The sequence below is a fragment of the Typopeltis vanoorti genome, chromosome 5 (genome assembly GCF_054136105.1).
Source record: "Typopeltis vanoorti isolate ZY-2024b chromosome 5, IOZ_Tvanoo_1.0, whole genome shotgun sequence".
Classification (NCBI taxonomy): Eukaryota; Metazoa; Arthropoda; class Arachnida; order Uropygi; family Thelyphonidae; genus Typopeltis; species Typopeltis vanoorti.
In genome coordinates this window covers 144,226,682-144,247,721 of record NC_143553.1, presented here as the reverse complement: position 1 = coordinate 144,247,721, position 21,040 = coordinate 144,226,682, and the positions used below count along the sequence as shown (strand labels likewise).

Sequence of the window (21,040 nt, the reverse complement as noted above, 5' to 3'; positions counted from 1 at the left end):
GTTTTTTTATGTGGCCGACCTGGTTGGCAACCTGGTACCGGCTCTCCAGCTAAGAGACTGTGGGTTCGAATCCCACTCGGGGATGAATGTTTGTGATTGTCCTCTTAAATCTTTGTGGAAAGGGCATCTACGGCCCTATCACCTCTTCTAGCAGAAGGCTTCACTCCCAAAACCCAATGAGGTACGGGAGTGACCATATGCCGTCAAAATGACGTCACATATGAATAACTAATTAACTTTTTTATGTGAATTATTGTTGCTGCACGTTTTTTGATGACTGCAGATTTATGTGAGAAGTGTTGTTGCTACTTTAATCCATTTTTTTTAGTTATTAGTGATCACCGGCTTAAAGACTAATTGTCTAATTGTTTATCTGTAAATAAACAGGAAGATGTAAAATAAGATAAATAAATTTGATGTTAAATCAGGTGTAAGATAAGGGTGCACGTTATCCCCATTCTTCATCTTCATGTTCTTGTTCTTCATCATGTATATGGATCACATTATGAAGGAAAGTGGTATTAAATCTGATATCGAAATTGGAGATGTTAATCTAAGCTCTTTACTTTATGCGGATGATGTAATGTTTCTAAATCAATCTGTATACAAGTCTTCAGGATTCCCTAACTAAATTGAATAACTGCTGTAATAAATTTGGTATGAAAATCAGCACTAAAAAGATAAAGACTATGAAAATATAGGCAGGAACATTGGAAACATCAACTGTATCCTGAATGGAGAACTTATAGAACAACTAAAATATTTGGGAACAATTTTAGATTCTTTAGACACAATTTTTAGTGAAAATAGACAACAGAATTAGCCGAGAAGCTGGTATGGTAGGAAGTTAACTGAATAAATCCGTATGGAATAAGAAAGAAATTAGTCAAAGCACTAAACTAGCTTATATATGACAGAATTCAAACTAATTTTAACTCATGGATCTGAGAACTTGGTTAAAAAAAAAAAAAAAAAAAAAAAAAACTTGAACAAAGACTTGAGGCCATACCTATGAGAGACCTGAGAAAAATTAGGAGCGTGAACAGATGTCATCAATGCAGAATCATATTAAATTAAAATCTAGGATATTAGGAAAGAACTGACCCTGTTAGCATCCAGGAATGTGTTAGCAGAGCTAATCTCATGTCATATGGTCACTTAAACGGAGAGGAAAGATTAGCAAAACAAGTTTTTTTTTTTTGTGTGTGTGTGTGTGTGTGTGTGTGTGTGTGTGTGTGTGTGTGTGTGTGTGTGTGTGTGTGTGTGTGTGTGTGTGTGTCACGATGGCAGGAAAATGACTCAGAAAGAGACCAAGATAGACTGATACAATAAGTAGTACCTTAGAATAGAAGACCGAAATATAAATATAAAATCTGATAATATTGTAGGAATAACATAATTTGGAGGAAAAGTGTCTATGGGAAGTAGTGATGTAACCTTTTCATGTAGTACTGTCATAATATCTTCTACATCCCTTGAGGTACACTTCAGAGAGGATGATGAAGTTTTCCAAGTCTTAGAATTCCAAGCATTCAGGTAGAGGAGTCTTGTGAGTATTTAACTTTGTATGATGCGCAGATCTCCAGTGGGACAATCCAAATACATAGATAGGGATGTATAGTCTCCGATTTTAATGGCTACAGTCCTGTCCTGTTTATTAAGTCAATGTCTTGTTTCGCGCTACTTTTTTTATATTTAATTATGATACACTCCTGTCGAGACAGGGATGAAAAAGAAAAAAAGAACGGGTTGAAAAACTCGAATTTGTCCTATTGCCGTGCAACCAGGTCAGTAGCTGCAGTGAATTAGGTGCTTCTGTCACAATCCATTATGCAATGAGTTCACGAGAAGACGTGGTGTAAATATAGCTTTTACTTTTAGGTAAATTGCTGGCATCAGAGACTAAAACCTTGAGACATGCTCACGTGTTGGAGACGGCCGTTTTGTGTCTCCCTCATCCGTCGCTGGGGGGTGAACAAATAGCGGAAGTTCCTTACTGCTTGCCAGATCTGATTTCCTTATTGTAACATTCAGAGTAGAGGAAATAAGAGCAGATTTCAAAATTCAGCAAACAAACGTTGAAAAGCCATGTAGCGTGTACAAAAATTATTGTCATTATCCATCCGACTTTTCCAGTTTGTCGGGTTCTTTCTTTTTAATGGCCATGAGGTGTATCGTTTTAGCTTTTGCATGCAGGATAAACCGTATAATCTCTGTGGGACCATTTATGTCACCTTGGGTTGAAATCGAACCCGAGTCTTACCAACCAGAGAGAGAGTCGTTGCTACCGACCATGCTCTTCGGAACAATATTAATTCTGAACTTGTCAATGGAAGCGTAAAAGATATACATTTCCGTTGTAAAACAATTTAATTGTTGAGAGCAACGAAGTGTGGATTTTTTTTTTTTTTTTTTGTTAGATAGTTTGTTTACTTCATTTATTTATTTATTTTATCATAAAATTAAACCCAGTATAGCGTAGATGTAGGAGACATTGTGCTATGATTAGTTTTATTCTGCGTTATATTGATGACCAATGCAAAGGCCATGGATACAACCTTGAACTGGAATGCCCTCAGTGTTTAACTTATTGTAAATTAGCGTAGTTTTATACGTATAAATTTTATATTTTATACGTATAAATTGTCATTTAAGTACTACTAATTCTGTTAATACAAAATAAAAGGAATTTCACAATAAAAGATAAAATTTACAGTGTTACCAAGCGTATTCGAGTTCAAGGTTGTAATCTCTATGTTATTCAATCACTTAAGTGTGCAAATCCATCACCGGTTTATTTTTTTCGTCTGCTACTCATTTGGATACCATTCCCCTCTCCCACCCCACTCCAAATCCATAATTTGTCTAATCTATTAGATAAACTCGCATTGGGTACTTAACCTTGTCCTTTTCTGAAATTGCAAATTCACTCACATTTACTCTGTTTTCGAACAAGTAAACATCGAAAAAAAAAAAAAAAAAATATATATATATATATATATATATATATATATATGTCACAGTTTTAACTTAAAAATCTTACTCAGCTGTAACTGCAGACCCAAACGATGACAATCTATAAGATAAAAGCTAGGTCGAGTGCTTCAGAAATTTTACACTGATGTTATTAAGAGACTGAAAGAAATATATTGAAATCGACAGATTATGCTCAAACTTTGTCATTGATGTCATCACTTATCGGATTAGTGCTCAACTATGATTTAACGACTTAGTAAATATAAACACTTTCTCAAATTCAACACTGCCAACATGCATGAAACAGTTTTATAAATGTAATTCTTAGCTATGTGTTTCTAATTATTTTTCTTTCAGTATATTTGCATTACACAAAGTTTTGTAGTAGTAATGCTCACTAAATTAACAGCATTGGTGTAGTTAGCACTGCTCCAGATTATAATTTGAAAGTACTGATTCAGTTATCAAAATGCCATAAATATATGTACTCTAAATCTGAATCACTTTTATTATTATTTTCATTATTATATGGACACCTCTATGGAGTCCGTAGACTTATCGTGAGAGGTCCAATAACATCAATACTAACCATCGTTTGCACAAAAGGTATTGTACGAATTATGGTTAGTCATATTTTTCTTTGAACTTATTTACCATAAAACACTCAAAAACTGATTCTAGCAATTACTCATTCATTCTTCACTTTTCAAGCAAAAAATATCTACTCCTGACTCTCTTGCTAACAACAGGCTTACTTAACCAGAAATGATCCCATCCATCCACGCCCCAAATTTCCTCACAACACTAGTCATGTAACGTAATCAGTCTCTGTTATCAGTTCCTCTGTTATCAGTCCTATAAACCCCCTTAAGCAACATATGTCTCTATCATACCCCCCTCCCTTCTCCGCCTATCAACTAGCTTATGCAACAAACAAATCTTTAATCTCCCTTCATGTAGAACATCCCATAGACCGATCATCATCTTGGTCACTCTCCTCTGGATCCGATCCACATCTCCAAGAAACCCAGCTGACAGTAGTCCAATTTGGGCCATATCAAAGCCTTATAAAGAGGTATAATAACCTCTTTATCTCTACTTGTCAGTATGTGTGTGTGTGTGTGTGTGTGTGTTCCTATGAGTTATTTTAGTTACTTTTAGAGGTAGCTTGGTTTTGTGAAGGGTAGGTCATGCCTCAGTCATTTGTGACAGCTGAGTTGGGTAAGGAAATGGCTACACGATAATATTGCTGGACCTTGCAAAAGTATTTGTCAGGATACCGCACACAATTATGGTCTATAAATTGGAACAAATGGATATGAACCTAATGACGTAATAAGAGGGTGATTAACGAATAGATATAAACTACATCAGAGATTCGTTTATGGAATAGTTTATTGATAAAACTCACACAGGTTTTTCAATATAGTTTTGAAAAAACTATATTGAAAATGTCTGCATCTGCTTAACTATAATTATCTTTTAATTTCTTATACTGATCGTAAACACACACACACACACACACACACACACACACACACACACACACACACACACACACACACACACACACACACACGAATGGAAGAAATAATTTTCACTTAATTGCATATAGCATTCTTTTTATTCTTTAGGACTGTATAAATTTCTTCCAAGATATAATCTCTTTTTTTTTTTTTTACTTTAAAGTTATTCTTTCATAAATAAATTTATAAATATAAATAGGGACAAACGCAATTCAAAATGTAAGTACCTAATTATCATTTTTTTTCCCCACTTAATTGCGTGGTTACGTTAATTAGCTCGAGACCAGGGGATAAAGTCAGTGTTTACACGGTTTTGTAACCTAGTCTCGTGATTATTCCGGGCCGTACGATCCTGTACTACTAATAGAGGCCAATGCCACGTTCTACAAAACTCGGTTTCATGAATTTCAAACAATGCTCTATTGAGAATACAATCTATTGCCAATTATTGGAATGCGGGTATTTCAATCTCGTTTGGATGTACAACCGTATTTGTTTCGTGTGTAGTTGATAGGACGACCTCGTTTGTATGAGCTTTCTGATTTTGGTTTAGCAGGCATAATTAGATGACACGCAACAGCCAAACAGCAATGTCGTTGTCAGGTGCCAGCAGTGGCGCCAAAGGCACGTGAATGAGACGTGCAAACAAAATGCCGGAATATATCATCATATGTTTTATTCGATACCGTGCACTGAATTCAAAGGATATTAAATTATAATTACGCAATCCAGAAGCAGCTATTTAATTTCGAAGAGATCCGATGGCTTCAACTTTCTGCATATCTCAAATGATATAAGTGAAACTGTTGACGTCTGTGAAGTAAACACGCATGAGGAAGATGGTTAAATCCGCATTTGGATGAAGTAAACAAACACATTCACGAACTTAGTGTCAGACAGTATCTTGAAGTTAAACTTGGCCAGCTTTCCAAAATTGCTTCGCTATTTAATTAAGTGATCTCTGTTTGCGTCAGTGTATCACGTCTTGTGCTTCCCCCGACCCGATTGTTTCTGATTTTATTACTAGGTAAGTAGTAATTAATTATACTACTAGTTTTTCATTAACTAAGTTGTTATTGATTTGTGCTGAATATCTTCAAGGCAAAGTACGATAGTTATTGTGGTCTGTGAGTGTTCAACCTCCCGCGAAGAGTCGTCCGGCTCAGATTTTTTTTTTAAGAATCTGCAATATCACATTTGATTAAAATTCGTCCAGACAGAACAGAATTGTTGTATTAATTGTAGTAATTCGTATGGACGGGAAAAATGCATCTAATAGTTATATACGCATCTAAAAAAACCTGTAAAAAAATATATATATATATATATTTATTACCATATGCTCATATAAACGTTTAAATTTCATTCAAATACCGTTTATTTAATTAATCCTTTGTTATGTGTTTGTAAATCTCTGCAAGGGACTTGGTTATTGTGCATAAGGTGCTTTTTATTGAAAATGTATTTTCTGGAGATTTTTTTTTTTTTTTCAATAACCCGACAGTTATAGAAGACAAAGTGGAGCAGATACTCCACTGTTGTCTTTTGGTTGAGAAGTCGCTTTGCGATGCAGTTCAGGCTGAAAAGATTGGTATAACTTATGATTGTTGGTCTTTATCATCGTGGAGACCTGATGACGCTATTTGGCGTTTCATTACAACATTAAACTATGTCTCATGTCTAATGCAACATAATAATAATAATGCAATAAAATAATAAAAATTATGAAAGAATTAAACCAAGAACCAGTAATTGAAAAAAATTAAAAAATATAAACATAGATGGATGGAACACGTTCAAAGAATGAAAACAGAAAAATTATCAAAACAAGCCTTAAAGTACAAGCCATTAGGAAAAAGAAAACCAGGACGTCCTCTTAAACGATTCAACGATGACTTCTAAGGCCGGAACAGGCCATACTAGGCCTAAATGCTTGATACGTATGATGATGATGATAATAATGCATTTATTTCTGCATTAGAAATAAATGAAACATTCTGTATTGATTTAGTTATTTCTATTATATATTATATATTATTGCAGCTTAGCATTTCCACGTCTATTGATTCAGGGATTTTCGGAGTCTTATAGAGACATCTTCCTATTTCGTTAAATAAAAAAATAAATACAGTTTTCTTAATAGTACACAATTATACTTCAAACTAAAATTAAAACAGCACACAGATATTTTATTTATTTTAAAAATTACATTTTTTAGAGAATTTTTAACTTAGCATATTAATACAAGCGTTGTAAATGCTTTTAATTCCATATTATAATGAAATACGTGGATTGAATATGGATTACACGCGAGAGTTGTGCTCGAAACAGTAATATTGACAGTTGCTTTGTCTCCTGTTCCTCCCAGAAAGGTTCTCTTCCCCTATGAGGACGCGCCCTACAGTTTGAAACATTTATAAGTTTTTACAATAGTAAAGATATTTGAGAACCCATTGGTTTAAAGAAATAACTGTCTTAGCTAAACGGAGGAGTTTAATTCTGTGTATGATAGTATGGATTAGTGCCAAGTTGGTATATGTACAATTATCAGAAAAATATACATCCTGTCTTAGTGTCTATTTTGAGTTTCAGTTCGAGGTTAGTGTACCGAACATATCAAGAAGTTGGAAATAAATTCAAAGTACAAGGACTGGTAATTTCGCCATTTTTATGCAATATGTACTAGTTGAATTTCTATTTTATTTCTTGGGTGCAAGGCCTGACCAGATCAGCTTGAAGTGTGTGTGTGTGTGTGTGTGTGTGTGTGTGTGTGTGTGTGTGTGTGTGTGTGTGTGTGTATACTGTTGACTGCAATTACGTCACTTCATTGAATGTGTCAAATATCAGATTATCATTTTATTTGGCATCAACAAACTGTCATCACTGCTGCTTTGTCGAAAAAGCTTGTGCTTTAGAAAGGTGGAGGTCAGTAACCCAGTCGCTTATTAGAATTGTTGAAAGTTGACTTTTGCGGTGAAGCAGACAAGGTGATTTATGCAGTTGCACAATCGGTAACCTTTTACAATTCAAATAAGGCCATAATTAAAAATATGTTATAAAAAAAAACACGAATGGGCCTACAAGATGTTATTAAACGTATGAAAACCCGATTAAAGTTTTGGCATATCTAATTTGAATGTCGTTTGGATATCGTTTATAATTAATTTGGGTCGTTTTTTTTTTCCCTTCGGATATCTCCAATTTACACCATCTGTCGCTGCACGTAGTACACAGACTCTAATTGTGTCCGCACTCTATATAATAATACAATAAAACTACTTTTTTTTTTCTTTTTTTTTTCTGCCATTTGCACTAAGGTGTGTGTGTGTGTTGGGTAGGGGATCACTATACTGGGAGATTGTCATTCGTCTTCCGAAAAAATAGGTTGAGTACAACTGTTTATTCCTATGAATAAAAATGAATCCTGTATTTTATGGCAAGCAGGGTAGTGGCATCAAAATAACATTTCATAATTTCTGTTTTGTTGTTTAGTTTGATTTTTTTTATATATGTTGCATTTAAATGTTAATAAAATTCATATTTGATATGAACTTTGTTATGTTTTTATTTTTATTTCATATGTAGTAAGGACACGTAGTGTTTTGTGAAACTTTTGTATTATTTTTTTATATATGTATATATACTGTATGTTCATTTATCCTCGATGGCGAGAGCAAACCGTAGAAGTGAAGCAAAGCCTGGGCAACTCGTAGCAAAGGTGGAGTAAGATACACGCACACCGGGCCTTCTAAAAAATCAGTTTAATATCTTTGGATCAATGAGTAGGGGAAATTGGGGTCCATATCAGATATTAAGCTGATAAGAAAAGATACTACTTTTCGCTTCTTCACCATATAAATAAATAAATAAATATTTTTTCAAAACAAGTGTTGGCAGAAAAAAGACTCAGAGGAAGTGTAGATGATTGATACAGTAAAAGTGCCTTAGAAGACAGAAATATAAGATCTGATAATGTTAGAGAAGTAACAGATTAATTTGGAGGAAAACTGTTGATCGGAAGTTAGTAATGGTCTAAATTTTTCGTGTAGTACTATCAGATATCTTGTACACTCCTTGAGGGTACATATCACGAATTCGACGATGATGATGATGATGTTACAATGTGATTTAAATATTTGGACAAAGGTTTACAAGCTATGCATTACGAACTGCAGGAAATTGACAAGGTTGAGAATTTAGGGGCGATAACAAACAGGAATTTGAAGTTAAGGGGGGGGGGTATATATATGAGTCCTTGAACTCCTTGGAGATGTTACGCAGCAATAGTAATATTGAAGAAGTGGACAAAAATAGCTGAAATGGCTATTTTATAAATAACAACTTATCTCCAAATAGAGATAAGTTGTTATTATCCCTCTTTATAAGGCTTTAATATGGTTACTTCTGGAATATTGGACACAGTTAGATTTACTTTAGTCACCTTAGAGATGTGGAAATATTCGAGATGATTCAGAGGTATATGACCCCAAATGGTGACTGGTCTGTGGAGTGCTCCCTTTAAGAAAAAAAACTGAAGTTTGCGGGTTACAAAGTTTTGTTGATAGCGGAAAAAGAGAGGATATAATAGAAGCATATAAAATATTGAAGTTTTTTAAAATTATTACCAAGTAGATGCTGAAGAAATGTCATAATAAATGACAAGACTAGGCAGGAGAGAACAAGGGGTTGTAAAGGGTCGATTTTTTTGCTTGGAGATTGGTAATTGAATGGAATAGGTTGCCAGAGGCAATCGTGAGTGATTTGTCAGCGAATAAATTTAAAAAGAGAGATGATATAATATGCTATTGTGAATAATTAGTTATTGTGGGTCTTCCCCGCGATGAGTCTTCAGATTCCATAGATGTTCACATGTAATATTTATAATTATAGTAATATATAGGTGATTAGTTAAATAATTAAAATTTATTATTAATAATTACTTACATATAATTTTAATAACTACAGGTATTAATAATTAATAGTTTAATCTTATGGCTGGGTGGATGGCGTATCCGCTCTCCAAATCACAGCTTGGGTTTTGGACCCCACTTGGCGTGAATGTTTGCGAAAGACTATTTGCATTGTCCACCGTGAGCCCCCCCTACCCTTCCCCCAATTGTTCAGAAATGGCTAAAAAAAAGTGCGATGTTTGGTCTAGAGAGTAGAGGCATCGGATCTAATTATCTAATCTATCAATAAGTTTTTGTGGGTGGGATTAACATAAAATTTGCCATCCGGAGGGGGGGGGGTAACTAAGTTGTTATTGCTTCGCAGCTAATTGTAAAAAATTGAAATTGCAGCTGTTATGTATGTTCAAATCCTTGAACATACATAACGGCCAGTCGGCTGTCCTGATTCAGACGGAAGATTTCCATTTTTTGACCTATTCTTCAGTTCTTTCAATTAATACAGTTTTTTCCTGGCCTTTTCGTAAATACCGTTGCAATTACTGTCAAGATTACTTTCATTTTGTCTTTACTGAAGCGCCGCCGTTACGCAGGTGGAAGAGAGAGAACGGGATTTTGCACTTTTCGATTAGAAAGGCCGGTGTTCGATTTTCATCGTGACGAGAGAGAGAGAAAGAAACCCGGAAACTCGGGTTTCTCATTCCATATCGGTCAGAGAACACTCAATTAGGAGAACAAACATGCTGTTGGTGTGCGTCAGACGGGATAAATGTATAACCGGAGAATTAATTAGTGTCGAGTTCCCGTACGGTGAGTATTTGGAGGTGTCACATAATAATGATCTTACTGGTGGCATGAGAGTGAGCAAAAATTCCTTGTATTATGTATTTGACCCAAAAAAATACCCCACCCCCTTTACTATCCGAATGCAGTGTAGATATTATTATTACCCCAAGACCTCATGGAGTCAGAGACTCATCTGGGCATAGTTTTGTACTATTAGAATTAACAGAGCAAAGCATTCCAAGTTTTCTACGATAAACTATTGACATATATATCTGCGGCTAATCAGGTTATGGGGAAACAAGTATGAATTTCTGTGCCATCTTTTAGAATGTGAAAGTATATGGCATTAGTAATATTTCTGTTGATTTTTAGCTAATGCCGTTAGGTGCGTTGTTCAAAACGCGTCAGCAATTAAGAAATTTAGTGTTGGGAATTTTAAGTTTTTGTTTAAGCTGGCGATTTTTAGTGGGTAGAATGACTCGTAATAATACAAAAAGATTACAAACGACACCATGGGGGGGGCGGAATTATGCTCTCCTGCCAGTTTAAAATCTGAGTTTCAAGCAAAACAAACAATGCCACTTCATAAGAGAGCAGCAATAGAAATGATTCGAGACAATCATAAAAAGGTGCTTTGTGTAATAGCATTCCTATATAGTGACATTTCATTATTAAATTAATTTAGAGCGTTTCTTATTTTCATTTTTTTTGCATATATGTTGTTGGTATATAATATTGTTTTGCCTAATTTAGTTTTTCTATAACTATAGCTTGAATGGAACCAAAATTAAAAGATAAGGCATCCTACCTAAGGTACTAATACTAATGTACTGTAAGTTACATTTCCTACATGGACTCCTGTTATTAAGAAAAATCAATAATACAGATTTTATTAAATTCCACCCATCCAAACAAAGTTATTACTTTTTATCATTTTGAGACGTTTTGCTGTTACAAATTATCTGATCAAAGGGAAAAATTCATGTGTCTTGACACATTTTTATAAGGATTCATAATACTGAATCTCATGAAAATCTATTGAAGTAGAGCTAAGGGTGGGGGGAGTGTGGTGGTTATATATATATATTTTTTTTTTTATAGTTGTATGTGTATCTTATGAATCCTGGCAATGAAAGATTGTAAGGCTGTAGTACATTATTATTAATATCATAGTTTAGCAGGTCTGTGGAATGAACCTTATGAGAACAGGTTGAGGATTTGTGGGTTGCAGAAATTGGTTGATAGGCAGAGGAGGGGAGATATGATTGAGACATTCAAATTACTGAAGGGTTTCTATAAAATTAATTCAGAAGATATATTTGAGAACAGGGCTGGTGGTGGGAGGACTAGGGGACATCCATGGAAGCTGGGCAAGAGTGTGGTTAGTAAGGGTGTTAGAGCCTGGTTCTTTACTTTTAGAGTGCTGAACGAGTGGAATAAGCTGCCAGAGTCTGTAGTGGGTGCTGTGACAGTGAATGAGTTTAAAGCAAGGTATGATAGATACTGTGTGAATGTCGAATAGTTGTGCTGAACATGATTTGGGGCCTCCCTCGATGAGTCTAAGGACTCCCTGGAGTCGCCCGTAATAATCATAGTTGGGCTAAAGGCTAGATAATATGGAAATCCTGCTCTAGAAACTAAATGTGGTACTATTTTTTTTATTCATTTATTTTATTTTTTCAAACCATTTTTGAAGCTTTAATAAATAAGGTAGTGGTCTCACAACAGGCTATGAAATTTGTCTGATGCTAAAGATATTCAACGTCCATGCAGACATTTGAACCCACAGTTTGGAGAGTGGATGTGCTAACTACCTATCCAATAAGGCTGGATGAATAGTTAATGATGCAGACTGGCATAAATGTTTTTCCCACACCAGGAATTGAACCTGGGCTGCCTGCATGCGAAACAGGAATTCTGACCACATGGTATTATTGATAGATAAAAATTGCTGTGAATATTGGCAGTAATTATTATAAAATTAGTTTGTAATTTGTAAGTGTATTTCCAACATAACTTTTTTTCAAAATGAAAAATTTTGTAGAGAGAGAGAGAATGTAGTTGATATTTTCTTGTAATTTACATCCCAAGGGACAGAATTTTTCTTTACTAATTATTATTATTATTATTATTATTATTATGTGGTGCCTCCCAAGTGTTTCATCAATTGGGACATTTATGAAAAGAGACCTCATATTCAGTCTAGTTAAGCTGTCTGTGGTAGCTACAATAGTATTTGTTAGTTTGTAACCAATTTTTTTTTTCATGGACAGTGCAATATATAGGACATAAAGGGGTATAGAATATTTCCCTTGTCATTCCCATAGCCAGTCTCTACAAATAATACTTTGAGGAGTCAGTTTTGGATGGTGCTGTTCTAAAATCTATATAGTTTGGTGAAAATACATTGATGATATCCTAACTATCTAACCAGCCATATGGCTTAGAAGAATTAAACTTTGTCAATAATCTTCACATATCATTACAGAATCTAGTTTAATGGAATAAAAAGGGTAACAGAGTGCCATTTTTAGTTATGATCTAAAAATATGGGGACAGCACTCTTTCTTTGGATAGAGCCCATGCTAGCGCTACTTATAAATGCAACCAGTGATACTCAAGGATATGGTTGCCATCTGTTTTGTTAGAACTGTTTCTGCTTGCATTAGAGTTACCTTTTAAATCATTTGTAAAATTGCAAGCACTACTATAAACCTAAAACTCTACCTCCTGGAAAGTATCCAGAAGTCTATAAGATAAACTGTACATAAGAAACAACAGAATTACATCATAACCACAGTAATAACTTTAATGAACGTGCAAATGAACGACAGCATGATTGGCTGAATCATTAGTGTATTATCTGCTCTCCAGCCAAAAGGATGCGGGTTTGAATCCCACTATGGGCATGGATGTTTGCGATTGTCTGTGAAAATACTAGTGGTGATGGTGGGCAATAGATGGCATTGGTGTAGATGAATGGTGGAGGCAGAGCTGTAGAGTAGGTGCCCTCCCTCAATGAGTCTTTGGATTCCCTGGAGATGTCACATAATAATAATAATAACAGTACATCGATATGAGAAAACAGCAAGCAAATCAGAGAACAGGAACACAAGGTACATACGACAATTAGTTTACCAATTATAAAAGGTTACTACTTGCTAGAAATTAATAAATATTATTAAAAACTACTTTTGATGCTTACATAAGATGAGAATCTCCCAGACTCTTTTAGGAGAAGGTGAGAGAGAGTGAGAGACAATCATTCCAATTCAGGTTAGGATGAATCGGAATGATTGTCTTTCGAGTGAGCCCATATTATTTTAATAATATGGGCTCACTCTTCTGAGAAAGAAAGATGTTCAGATCAGAATATTTCTTATTCTTTAATTTTTTAAAAATTTATAATATTCATTTTTTAAAAGTTGATAATTAATTTTTAAAATTTTTTTAATATAATTTAGAAATGTTGGAGCCTTACTCTTCAGAAGTTGTTTGGATTATTGTAGTTGGGTTTATCGTGGCATTTTTTTTGGCATTTGGTGTTGGTGCTAATGATGTTGCTAACTCCTTTGGAACTTCAGTAGGAGCCAAAGTTATAACACTTACAAAAGCTTGCATTCTAGCTACTGTGTTTGAGATACTTGGTGCTATACTTGTAGGTAAGTACCTTATTTATTTTTATCCATCAGTGTTGCTTAGACAAATAAACCTTTATCTGTTTTCTGTCTTCCTGAAAACAGAATTTTTGTATATTCCAGAAATAAACCAGATCTGCAGTTTACCATTCATGTATAATAATGATTTGGTTATTCATATTCCTGAATTTCTTATTTTTGTTTTCTTTTAATTTAATGATTGTTATGTGAGAGCATTTCATCCTTTAGTAATGAATTCAAGCTTGTGGGGAAATGTCGGATTAAAACCAATAAGGCTATTTTCTAGACCCTCATTTGTTTTTGACTGAATTAAATAGAATAGGACCATTATTCTTCTTCTTATCTCCCTATTCTAGGACAGATTGAGTTTCTCATGGATGATGATTTGCCATCTTCTCTCTTTTGCAAGATTGTCATCATCTTTTGGCTTATGAAGTTTGTATTTGTTTTAAAAGTCTGTATACATGTTAATTATGATCTTCCTTTGGATCATGATTTTTTTTCATCTGTCCATCCAGCACCTGTTGAGCTACTATATCTGGATGTATTCCGAAATGAGACTAAACCATTCTAACTGTTGTCATTTGGTATGTGCGTGTGTATTTGTGTGTGAGTGAGAGAGAGCATTCTGCTGCATTCATATCTAAATTATTATTATTATTAAGATGATGGTGATCATTCTGGACCTCCATGTAGTTACAAGCCTCATCATGGGAGGCCCACACTAGAAAACACAAATTCTGTCATACCGCTCCTTGAACCCATTGACCATTCCCGGCAATGCATTCCACAGTTCAACCACCCTCCATACCAAGAAACCACTCCTTGCCTTCTTGCTCAAAACTTCCTTTTGCAACTTCAAGGTTACTACTTGCAATTTCTAGCAAGTAGTAACCTTGTCCTTGTTCCTTCTTCCTGTTCCACTAAACAAAAGAACTCCCAGTGGCAACATCACCTCTCCTTCTATCTACCAAACTCTGCAGTCCACATTTCCTCAGCATATCCTCATAACTAATGTTGTATAGTCCTGATATCATCTTTGTTATCTGCCTCTGCACTCATTCCATTGTTAATTTATTCATATCTCTTCAAATCCTGACACCAGATGTGGTCTGATCAGGGCTTTATACAGTGGAATTCTGCATGTCAGCATCCTTCTCAATATTGCATCAATCCTCTGGGTAACCTTCGCCACCTTTGCAATATATTTCCTGAATTTCTGGTTTCTGTCAGTCATCACCCCAAGATCCCTTGCCTCCCCCACTTCCTCCAGTACAGTTCCTCTAACAGAACATGCAGCTCTCCCCCCAAGTACTAAGTCCTGTGGGACCCCCATTTCTTACCTTCTGCTTTCTTGATACCACTCCATACACAACTCTCTGATACCTATCAGACAGTTAGCTAACAATTTTCTTTCAGCATCTTTTCTCATTATCCATGTTTCAAAGGGTATTGGAACTAATACCCTTTATTCCAATATATCATATAGTTTTAGCTTTAACTTTGATGATTGATTACTTTTCCATATTTTTTGTAATTAGTCATCATTGTCCATCTTACTGAGATTTTGTCTGATTATTGCTGCAGTATTATTAAAATTAGATGTGGTCAGTGAAGAGTTAAAACTATGTATTTATTCTGTTACTTGATTGTTTGCTGTTAACTTTTCTTTTTTCCTATCTTCATTTTTTTTTTAATCGAATTAACCAAAATGCATCCTTGGACTCTTTGGAGGTGTTGCATAATAATAATGATAAATTAACATCTCATATTTTTTTACAAGATTCTTCTAAGTTGTTATCTGATATTGTAGTTTAGGTTTTCTATCTGCAGTTATGACAATAACATCTGAATATTTTATGTGAGTGTATGTGTGCTGCTTATAATTATTCCTTTCTTTTCCTCTATTGCATTATTAATAAATGTTCTATAAAGAAGTTTTCTATAAATGTTCAGTAAACACAGAGAGAGAGCCTATAAAGAAATTAACAAATTGACCTTCAAATTTAATAAGAATAGCAAAAACAATGCCATCAAAGATGAAAATGGAAAATTACTCATAGAATCTGAGGATATATTAATGGAATGGAAGAATTATCTTGAAAATCTCTATAATGGCGACGAACTAGATGTCGATATTAGCATAGAAATTTTGTTAAAATTTGTTAAAGGTCGATCCTGCCTTAGCAATTTATTAACTTTTATAATATAATAGAATGACATCTGAGTTGGACAAAAGAAATGGCTACACAGTGGTATTTCTGGATTTTGCTAAGGCTTTTCAAAGGCTACCCCATGGAATACTGTTGCACAAATTAGAGCTGATGGGAATGGATACTAAACTGGTGATATGGATAAGAGAATGGCTCAGGGAGAGATACCAGAAAGTGGTGTATGGAGGAGCAGAGTCCAGGATGAGGCAGGTGACCAGTGGTGTGCCTCAGGGCTCTGTGTTTGGGCCGTTATTGTTTAATTTGTACATAAATGCTATAGGAAATGGCTTAAAGGGAGATATTCAGTTGTTTGCTGATGATACAAAGTTGGTTAGCGCAATAAAAAATCAAGCTAATGTCGAGAGTTTGCAGGATGATTTAAATAAGCTGGCAAAATGGGAAAAAGTAATGGATGTCAGTTCAATGTGGAAAAGTGTAAAGTTATGCATTTTGGGATTAAAAGATTACCAGCTGTGTACTACATTGATGAAACGGTACTCCAAGAGATTGATGAGGCTAGGATTTTTTTTTTGGGGGGGGGTGTTGATGGATAGGGAGATGAAGTTCAGGGGATACATTGCTAAGGTGTCCAAGATTGCACATAGGATTACTTGGTTATTGAGGAACACACTAACATCCAGAGTTAAAGAGGTTATTATTCCCCTTTATAAGGCATTGAAACTTCCGCATTTGGATTACTGTGCTCAGGTCTGGTCATCTGGATCCCTTGGAGATTAGGAGGTTGTGGAGAGGGTTCAGAGGAGAGTGCCTAAGTTGGTGAATGATGTAAAAAATGCTCCCTACATTGATAGATTGAGAGCATGTGAATTGCAGAGGTTGGTTGATAGGCAGAGAAGAGGGGATATGATAGAAACATTTAAATTATTAAAAGGTTTTTATAAGATTGATGCAGAGGAAATATTTCAGCTGTGTGATAGTGATGGAAGAACAAGAGTTCACCCCTGGAAATTAAGGAAAAATGTGGTTAACAAGGGTGTGAGAATGAGGTTTTTCACCTGGAGGGTGGTGAATGAGTGGAATGCATTGCCTGACTCAGTTGTGAGTTCTTCGTCTTTAAATTAATTCAGGAAGAGATATGATAGATATTGTTTTGATAGTTTGAGTCTCCCGCGATGAGTCTACTGACTCCATGGAGATGCCCGTAATAATAATAAAAAGAATAAGAATAGATCTTAGTAAAAACACTTGCATTTGTTTCCTTGATTTAGAGAAAGCATTGATAAAGTAAACCAGCAAATACTCCTAAATTGTCTAAATAATATCAGCATAGACTTGAGGGATAGGAAAATAATTTATCAAATTTATAAAAATCAAAATGGACTGATTAAAATCAATGATAAGGAGAAAATAATAAATATAAGGAGTGGAGTAAGACAAGGATATATACTTTCACCACTTTTATTTAATTTATATATTGAAAATGTCATTCAGGAAACTAAAGATAAAATAAATAGCGGCATAAAGATAAATGGTGAGCAAGTCATGTGTGAGATTTGCTGATGACATAGTCCTTGTAGCAGAAAACAGAAGAACATCAAAAACAATGCTAGAATTACTAAATAATAACCTCGAAAAGTATAAAATGAAAATCAACACAGATAACACTAAAATCCTTGTTACAAGCAAAACCCCTATCAATATAGACATCAATGGGAAACGAGTAAAAAGTTTTAACACTTAGGAAGCCTAATAACAGAAGATGGCAGAACAAGAGAAGACATAAGATTATTACATGATTATTATTATTACATCACACCTCCAGGGAGTCCAAAGACTCATCGAGGGAGAGCATCTACTCTACAACTCTTTGTTTCACTACTCCACCAACCATCATCACTTAACACCAATGACGACTACCACCACTGGTACTTTCACAGACAATCACAAATATCCATGCCCACACGGGATTCCAATCCGCAGCCTTTTGGCTGGAGAGCAGATTCGCTAACCACTCGGCCAACCAAGCTGGCAAGATCAAGAATAAACAATGCAAAAGCCCAATTCTTGAAGATGAAAAACATTTTAACAGGAAACCTCAATCTACAATTGAAAAAAAAATTAATAAAGACATTGATATCGAGCATCACACTGTATGGATGTGAAACCTGGATTCTAAGCAGAGAAGACATAAGAAAATTGGAGAGTTTTGAAATGTGGTGCTGGCATCACATGAACAGAATAAAATGAACAGAGAAAAAATCAAATGAACAAGTTCTGAGAGAGATAAGTGAAACAAGAAGTCTCGTAAGATCTATCAAAATTAGAAGGGATAGGTGGTATTTACGTATTCTTCAGCATGTTGGATTTGTGAAAAGAATAACTAAAGACAAAATAGTGGGGAGAAAGAAGAAGAGGCAGACCAAGGAAAAGCTTTGTTGGCCAAGTCAAAGAAGCACAAGGAGTTACCAAGAGATTAAGAAGAAAGCCAACGACAGGATGGAATGAAGGAAACTGCAGCTGAGCTACCAGTCACAAGACTGATGCAACTGATGATGCTGAAAGAAGTTTATAAAGCAGGGATGAGAGTGGACAGCCTTGCATCACTTCTCTCTCTCTCTCTCTCATTGAATTGTTGGGTGTATTGATGTTCTTGGTTGTTCTATTGCCCTATAGCACCCTTACTTTAGCACTGTAATGATATACACTTAGTAGTTTAAGTATTTCTTAATTCAGTATCCTTATTATACAAGATTTGAGGTAAATTTCCTATATTAATGGTCCTGTGCTGTTTGAAATTGACAAATGTCTTTTTCCAGGTTAATCCCATGTTTAGATCTATCAGTAGTAGATTTTATTCTGGCCAGCAGTAGTTTTTATACATCCACCTTATTCCTCTCAATAGGTTGTTCATATATTCTGATTATTTGATTCTGATCATCATTTGATTAGATCATCATTACATTCCTGATGTATACCCTCAGGGGGGTGTACAGAATAATTATGATAGTATGTGGGTGGTCTAAAAAGTTCTCAGCCTCGACCATAGATGGCAAGATTATCAGCAGGATTTTGTTTTTTCTAAGTTGGTACATCTGTCATAAGCATCCATGTGAAATTACAAGTCATTTTATCAAGTAGTTTGTTTTATACAGCTGTCTGAAGCAAAAGCGTTGTCTGTATCCCTTGAAATGGATAAAATTGAGTATCGTGTGGTTATAAAATTCTTTGTAAAAGAAGGTTTAATGCCAAAAGAAATTCATTTGAAGTTCATAAAAGTTTATGGCCACTCTTCTCCTTCATTTTCAACAATTAAGAAATGGGCTGCCGAGTTTAAACGTGGCCGTACCAGCCTTGAAGATGATCCACGTGAAGGACATGCAAAAAGTGTAACAACACAAGAAATCATTGAGCAAGTGCAGGATATGGTATTGAATGACCAGCGAGTCAAATTGCTGAAATTGCAATTTGACTTGCTGGTCAAATTGTTGAAATTGCATCAAAGTGTGTGAAATTGCTGAGACTATAGGCATTTCGAAAAAACATATAGGATATATTTTGCATGAAGAATTGCAAATGAAAAAGTTTTGTGCAAGATGGATGCCACGTTTACTCACAGCGATCAAAAATGCACCCGCATGAAAATCTCTGAACAGTGATTGGAGCGTTTTAATAAGAATAAAACTGATTTTGTGTTTCAATTTATTACTATGGATGAGACTTGGATTCACTATTACACACCAAACAGCAGTGAAAACAGTGGACAGAAGCCAGTTGTTCAGCACCAAAGAAGACAAAGTCGGTTCCATAAGCAGGAAAGGTCATGGCATCGGTGTTTTGAGATGCTAAAGGCATTTTGTTTATTAATTATCTTGAAAAGGGTAAAACAATAACCGGGGAATATTATTCCAATCTTTTAACCAGACTAGATGAAAAAATTCGTGAGAAAAGACCCGGTAGAAAAAAATCATCTTACATCAGGACAATGCACCTGCCCACAAAGGTGTTTTGGCAATGGGAAAATTAAGGGATCTACACTATGAATTGTTGGAACATCCATCCTATTCCCCAGATTTGGCTCCCTCTGACTTTTGTCTCTTCCCAAAACTAAAAACTCTTCCTCGCTGGTCAGTGTTTTTCTTAATCAAGAGGTGATTGCAGCTGTAGAGGGGTATTTTGCAGATCTTGCTGAGATCTACTACAGGTATGGGATAATGGCGCTGGAGCATCGCTGGAATAAATGTGTTAGTCTTAAGGGAGATTATGTTGAAAAATAAAAATAATTTTGAAATTATAAATTCGTTTTTTTTCATTGTTAGGCTGAGAACTTTTCAGATCCCCCTTGTACTACATGAAAAAGTTACACTGTTACTAACTTCTGATCAACAATTTTCCTCCAAATTAATCTGTTATCTGTGAAGACTCTAATATTATTATGAGATCTTCTATTGCTGTCTTTTAAGGCACTTTTTACTGTATCAATCCATCTACATCTAGGTCTTTTTCCTGCCAACCTGGCAAATAACACTTCTTTTGCTAATCTTTTCTCTTCCATTTTGTTTAAGTAACCATGCCATCTGAGATTAGCTCTGTTAACAAGTTCATGAATGCCAACAATGGCAAATTCTTTCCTAATATTACATTTTTAATGTAATACTGTGATTGGTGCCATCTGTTCACTGTCCTAATCTTTCTCAGAATTCTCATTTCTATGGTCTCTAGTCTTTGATAATATTTTATTTCTAACACAGCTCTCAGATACATAAGTTAAAATTGTTTTGAACACTGTCTTGTATACAGCTAATTTAGTGTTTCAACTAATTTCTTTCTTATTCCATATAAATTTATTCAACTGACTTCCTACCATACCACCTTTACTAATTCTGTTGTCTAATTCCATATTTAATTTGACATCTTCACTAAAAATTATGTCCAAATAGCCAAAAAGTTTTACTTGTTCTATAGGTTCACCATTCATGGTTACAGTTGATGTCATCAATGTTTTTGCCTATTCT

At 34.9% G+C, this 21,040-nt stretch overlaps 1 protein-coding gene across 5 annotated transcripts in view; it reads left to right on the top strand.

Moving 5' to 3' along the window:
- LOC150106899 (sodium-dependent phosphate transporter 1-B-like) overlaps positions 1-21,040 on the top strand; it is a 248,028-nt gene that overhangs the window by 116,464 nt on the left and 110,524 nt on the right. For all 5 annotated transcript variants that reach the window (XM_090392808.1, XM_090392805.1, XM_090392803.1 and 2 more), the window contains one exon: positions 13,660-13,857. In XM_090392808.1, the coding sequence (XP_090248934.1) occupies positions 13,662-13,857 (196 nt within the window). In that variant the 5' untranslated portion in view covers positions 13,660-13,661. The remainder of the gene's footprint in view (positions 1-13,659; positions 13,858-21,040) is intronic.